The sequence below is a fragment of the Otolemur garnettii genome, unplaced genomic scaffold, assembly GCF_000181295.1.
Source record: "Otolemur garnettii isolate 467f Iridium unplaced genomic scaffold, OtoGar3 scaffold00014, whole genome shotgun sequence".
NCBI lineage: Eukaryota > Metazoa > Chordata > Mammalia > Primates > Galagidae > Otolemur > Otolemur garnettii.
The window spans coordinates 16285529-16291149 of NW_003852409.1; the positions used below are offsets into that span (position 1 = coordinate 16285529).

Below are 5621 nucleotides of genomic sequence, written 5' to 3' on the forward strand. Positions count from 1 at the left end.
GTACAAAGAATGTGGCTTTGTTGGCAGCAAGCAACTATTTAAGTGCCTTATTTGTATAAGCACTGGGTCAGTTGCTGACTTGAACACACTCATTACTTGCATTGTCTGTTTATGTCTTTAGGACACCCACTAACTATTAACACTTTTGTTGCGTATTGGTTTTTGTTTGTTTAGGTTAAAGAGGCAACTTTACTCAACTAATAGTGAAACAGGACTGGATAATTTTCAAGTGGGCAAAACTACAAATCTTGTCAAAGAGCTGGGACTCCTGAGAAGTCTGCTTTGCGTGTTAGCTCTAGCTAAGTTAGTCCGGCCTGTTCAGCCAGGACTCATATGAAAACAGGAGCGCATACAAGGCCTAAAGGTTGGACAGTTTGAGGGCGGATCTTGCTCAGTCCCCACCTTACAAAATGAGAGCCGGTCATGCCTGTTGCTTGTACAAATTCTCTCAACTGTTTGATCTTCATAGCTTATTTTTCTCGACCATGAAATAAAGCAAAGAGCCATAATGATTGATGGCAAAGAGCCATAATGATTGATGGCAAAGAGCCATAATGATTGATGGCACCTATTCCAGGAGGCTCAGCCTTCCATGCCAGCAAGGGCCTATGTTATGATGTGAGAGTTCCACAGGGGTCTTTGTCACCATCCCTTCCAACCCGTCTTCCATTATTTTCTACTCTGTTGTCTATAATACCGCCATTGCCAAGATATACTCATACACTATTAGGCAGGTCCCTTGAAAGCACACATCTATGTCAAATCTCTTGTATCTTATTGTGGATATAGTTACCCTATGGAGATATATATTTATATGTATTCCCTTCTCTTCCACCAGCATGGATACAAGCATGAGAGAACCCCTCTTTAGGGAAGGGGTTAAAGGGTCTAACAGTCTAAACTGTGCTCTCCTGTAGCCACACGAGGCCACTGAACACACAGTCCAGTGAACAAAAGATGTCTGAACGGTTCACGAGGGTTTCTAATCCCAGCCTCTTGCTAAGGAAGTGTATAAAGCTCACAAAGCTGCCAGGAAGTGGGCCAGCTGGTAGGGGAATTCCCAAACGGCCAGATTATTAGTTTGGGAAAATAGGAGGACTTTTTCTTTGTCAGAGAGCCTACTCAGAAGCCACTGCATTTAAGTGCTGAAAATAAACAATCCTATGCTGATGGGCTGGAGATGGTGCAACATTCCATGACCTATGCCCCCTGGCCCCGGCCCGCAGCTCCCATCTTACCCAATCGGGATGATGGCCAGGAAGGAGAGTAAGGAGGACAGAGCGAAGCAGGTGCCCACGAACGTGTCCATGGTGAGCTGATAGATCTTGTTATACACGGTGGATGTCACCACGCCAGTCAGAGCCAGGGACAGCTGCAGGATGACGAACACCTTTCCTGTGGAAGGGAGAGAGGTTACCAAGAAGTGTGCTGCCGTACCTTCCTGTTCCCCTCTAGATGAGTCTCTGGGCCGCTCTTACGGGACCCCTTGGTCTTCCAAGATTTCCCTCTCAATCTCCATGGCTCAATTCTCTAGAAATCCTGCCTCTATCTGGCTGGATCATCCTGAGACCAGGGGATGACATGTCTTTCTTTGACTGTGACTTTTCAGTGACTGAGTCTTTTCACCCTCCTGTTTCCACTCACTCTGCCTTGGATGAAAACTAGTGTTCCTAGGGTCTTCAAGGATGCTTCTGGAACTCTCTGAGGTGCCTTCTGCAGTTCTGTGCCTCAAGCTGAGCAGCTCTGAGAAAACCCTGGAGAGATTCCTTTCACTCACCGTAAGACGAGCCCTTGATGAGTTTGGACATGGCTGATCGGATGGTTGTGATGGGGATGAGAGCAAACATCATGACAGCTCGGGCTGTGGAGAGATCACATAAGAACACTCCTCACTGTAGCCGTGCCTTGGCCAAGGAGGAAGTCAGAACAAAGCAAAGGCTTCACTCAGCACCCTGTCTACCATCATCCATTCATGGCATGGCCTAGAGGAAATTCATGTCTCTTCTGTCACACTAGCGCCCCCCCCCACCACTACCACTGGTCTCTGAGCTCTGCTGCTGCTGTGTACGCTTGCATGCATCTGCAAGGCAGCAGGGCCCAGTTGACCTGGGGACAGTTGATGAAGGCTGTCTTTAGTAGCAGAGTTAAGTGATTTCTAGAGAAGCAGAACTAAAGCCACCAAAGTAACCAAGGGCCCTCTCCTCACTTCCCTGGAATAGAAGTGCCTATACTGGACATTTGTGGACACCTCTGGGAGACAGTCCCAGGAGCTTTGGCAAACTGCCCCCAGAAATGTGTCCCACACACGCAGCAGCCACACAGCCCTCAAGGTCTGTTGGTCATCCAGATACAGTGTGGGAGTGAGCCTCTGTGTGTGTGAGAGAGAGAATGTGGGGGAGAAAGAGCTGGTGGTAAGAAAAGGGAAGCAGGAAGGCTGCTCTGGCCTTTGCACATGGCCCATTTAACTGGGAACTGGTCAGAGGATAGCTTGCCATTTTTTTTAGGTGTTTTTCTGAGATGTGACCTGGGCCAAGCACTAGCCTTCAGTAACTGTCTAGAGTTGTTCTCTTCTGATAGTTCTGTGGCTATTTAAATTAATTAAAATGAAATAATATTTAAAATTCTACTCCTCAGATGCACTAGCATATCTTGAGTTACACTGGGCTAAATAGCCCTTTCACTGGGCTCTTGAGCACTTCCACTTGGGGCTAGTGGCTACTGTTCTCAAGCTTCCTAATGCCACAATGTACTTTCATTGTCAAAAAAGGGCCGTGACCCACAGGTTGAGAACTGCTGGTCTAGAGCTCTCTGTTTGTGGTTGTCTGACTTCTGTCCTCAGATGGAAACTTCATTCTGCTGCCTTGAGGGAATTTATTACATTGGTTGTGGAAGGCATTTGAGAATTTTTATGCATTAAAAGAAAACCTTGGTTTGCCCCTAATGGGTTATAATTAAGGGACCTTTTCAGCAGAATTGTTCAGTGTTTCATCCCTTTAAAATAGGAGAGAAGAAAATCCAACCCCACTCCTCCTTTCAAGACCATCCTCTAGCTCCCCCACTGACTCCAGGTGACCACATCTCCTTGACTCTTAGATATGTGGACACCATTCTGGTAGCATTTCAATCAGCTATACAATAACAGAGTACATAATTCTGTCTCCCTGTGTCTCTTAGGTAGCAGGTTCAATCCCTGGTGCTGAGCTGGGATGCTCAGACCACAGCATCTCTGGTGCCAGTCTCATGACACAGAGAGCCAGCAGTGTCTTGCCTCCCCAGGAATGCCACACTCACCAATATAGAACATGTATGTCTCTTTCACAAAAGCCAAGAGGAGGGCTCCTGACCCAAAGGAGACCATCCCAATCACAATCATGGTGGTGTCCTGGAAGCAGCGGGAGAAGACCAGGACCCCCAGGAAGCTGGTGATGAAGATGGTGTACCCTGCAGCCATACCATAGCCCACCTGCACTTGGTTCCATTTGAGAGGCTCCCTCAGCACAAAAAGAGGCATCACGTCCACTGCGCCCACCACTGCCAGGTCATATATGATAGCACCCACAAAGAGCAGGGCAATGATGGTTTTGGGGGGTTTTACTTTCCCAGAGGATGGAGCATGCTCTACTACACTCTGCTTGCTCAGCTGATCAGGATCCAGGGTGCGGTACGTGCCAATGGTGCCAGACACGCTATCCACCGAGGAAAGCTCCTTGTTGGACTTGGCGGCCGACACAGGGACCTTCAGCACCAAGAGGCTGTAGAACAGGGCGAACGAGGCACAGCTCACGCTGCAGGCCGTCAGTACCAGGCCCTGGCCAGAGTGCCCAGCTATCTGCTTGAAGAGATGACCGGAAGCCATGCTCCCACAGAACCCCGCCAAGCCCAGGATCATGTCGATAAGGATGAGGCGCACGGAGCGGCGGCCCTCGGAGGAGCCCAGGGATCCGAGAGCCATCACCCCAGACCAGAAGGCGGAGAAGCCCCCGCACAACCCATTCAGCGCCGCCGCCCCATACAGCATTTCCACCGGCCAGTCCAGCAGCACCTTGAGCAGCAGCCCGAGGCGGGAGAGCAGGAAGCCCAGCAGCGACACGCAGATGGAGATCTTGCGGTGGTAGCGGTCGCTGAGCCAGCCCAGGCCGTAAGCGGACAGCAGGGGCGTCAGGCCCACCACGAGGTTGTAGATGATGTAGAAATTGGAGATGGCCTTCTGCTGTTGGTCCTCTAGAGCCCCCCGCGGCGACGGGCTGGCGCTGTGGTTGGAGGAGCCTCCGGTGCTGAAGGACGCCTTCACCACCAGGAGTAGCCCCGCGTCGTAGAGGGAGGCGGCCACCTGGGTCGAGGCCACCACGGGCTCGATCCAGGTCCTCACCTGGAAGCGAGGCAGGCGGCCGCTCCACGGGCAGGTGATCTCGGGGCCCATGGGACCTCTTTGATGGGAGCTAGAGGGGCTTGCTGGCGGCACCGACAGGGGGCCGCTCCCAAATTCTGCTGCTACGGAGGATCAGGGCTGAGTGCAAGAGCGCGAGTGTGCGCCGTGCGCCCAGGTGTGCACAGGAGAGCGGCGACGGCGAGTGGAGCCAGGGCGCGGAGCGCGAGTGACAGCAGCCAGTCCGGTAGTCCAGTGGCGTCCCCGGCCGCAGCCACTCCTCAGGCCGGAAAGGCCGCGCTCCGCCCCTGCCCTCGCCCCCACCCCCACCCCCACCCGGCCGCACAGGGTTGGCAACTGCCCAGGGAAGCCAGGCAGGGCAGCGCACAGCGAGTCTCGGCTCCTGACGCCCCCACCTGAGCCCCCGCGTTACGCTGCGCCTGGAAGCGCGGCCGCCAGACCAGGCCGAATTTCCCCACAGCTGGGCGTGCCTGGACCTCCCGCGGATCGCTAGGGACCTCCCTCTGGAGAGGCGGGTGACCCGCCCGGGAAGCGTCTCTCAATTCTCCGCTCTGAAGAAGGCAGGTTTGGGCGAGGGGTGGGATGTCTAGGATTCTGCCAGGGATAATCCTGGGGTGTGAGGCTTTATTGGTGGGGTTTTAATGCAAGAGGGGAGTAAAAACGCAGGAGCAGTGTCCTGCTCCCCAAGGCAGGGGAGGCTTCAAGCAGATGTCCCTCCTTTCAGCCAGAGGCCTTTCAGAGCAGAGTCCCCCCTGGTGCCCTGCCTTGGTGGGCTCGAGCACCAGTCTAAGATGCTCCTGCCTCAGGGCCCAGGAGGGTGGGGCCCCAGGGCCAAGGCGGGTGAGGGGGGGGGGAGGCCCCCCTAGCCCTAGATGTCCCTCTAGGTGTTAATACTGGACTCTGGCAGGGAGTTGGGCCCACTGGAAGAGGCAGAGACACCAGAGTCTTCTTGTGAGTAAAGCCTTGGAACCCTTTCTGCTTCTTAGTGGCCTCTCCAGTCTGATGGGCTCACTTCCCTGGCTGGGCTGAGGGAAGTGAGCCCAGGCAGCCTTGCTTCCTCCTTTAAGTACCCACTTCCGCAACTCAGTCCAGGATGATGGGTAGTGCAGAGGCCAAAACATACAAGCAGTAAGATCCTTCTTCAGGGTCACCCCAGGGATGGAGACTGAAAACACACAGCTTCTCTCCATCCCTCCACCATCAACTGACAGCAGTGGCAGCATGGATGAGGGGG

The 5621-nt window shown here is 53.4% G+C and overlaps 1 protein-coding gene across 1 annotated transcript in view; it reads right to left on the reverse strand.

Moving 5' to 3' along the window:
- The window catches only part of SLC46A2 (solute carrier family 46 member 2), a 9480-nt gene extending 4849 nt beyond the window's left edge, over positions 1-4631 (reverse strand). Inside the window, exons 1-3 of the mRNA XM_003785226.3 lie at positions 3292-4631; positions 1778-1861; positions 1239-1395 (exon numbers count right to left, since the gene is read on the reverse strand). Of these exons, the coding sequence (XP_003785274.1) occupies positions 1239-1395; positions 1778-1861; positions 3292-4420 (1370 nt within the window). The 5' untranslated portion in view covers positions 4421-4631. The remainder of the gene's footprint in view (positions 1-1238; positions 1396-1777; positions 1862-3291) is intronic.
- Positions 4632-5621: the final 990 nt, after the last annotated feature.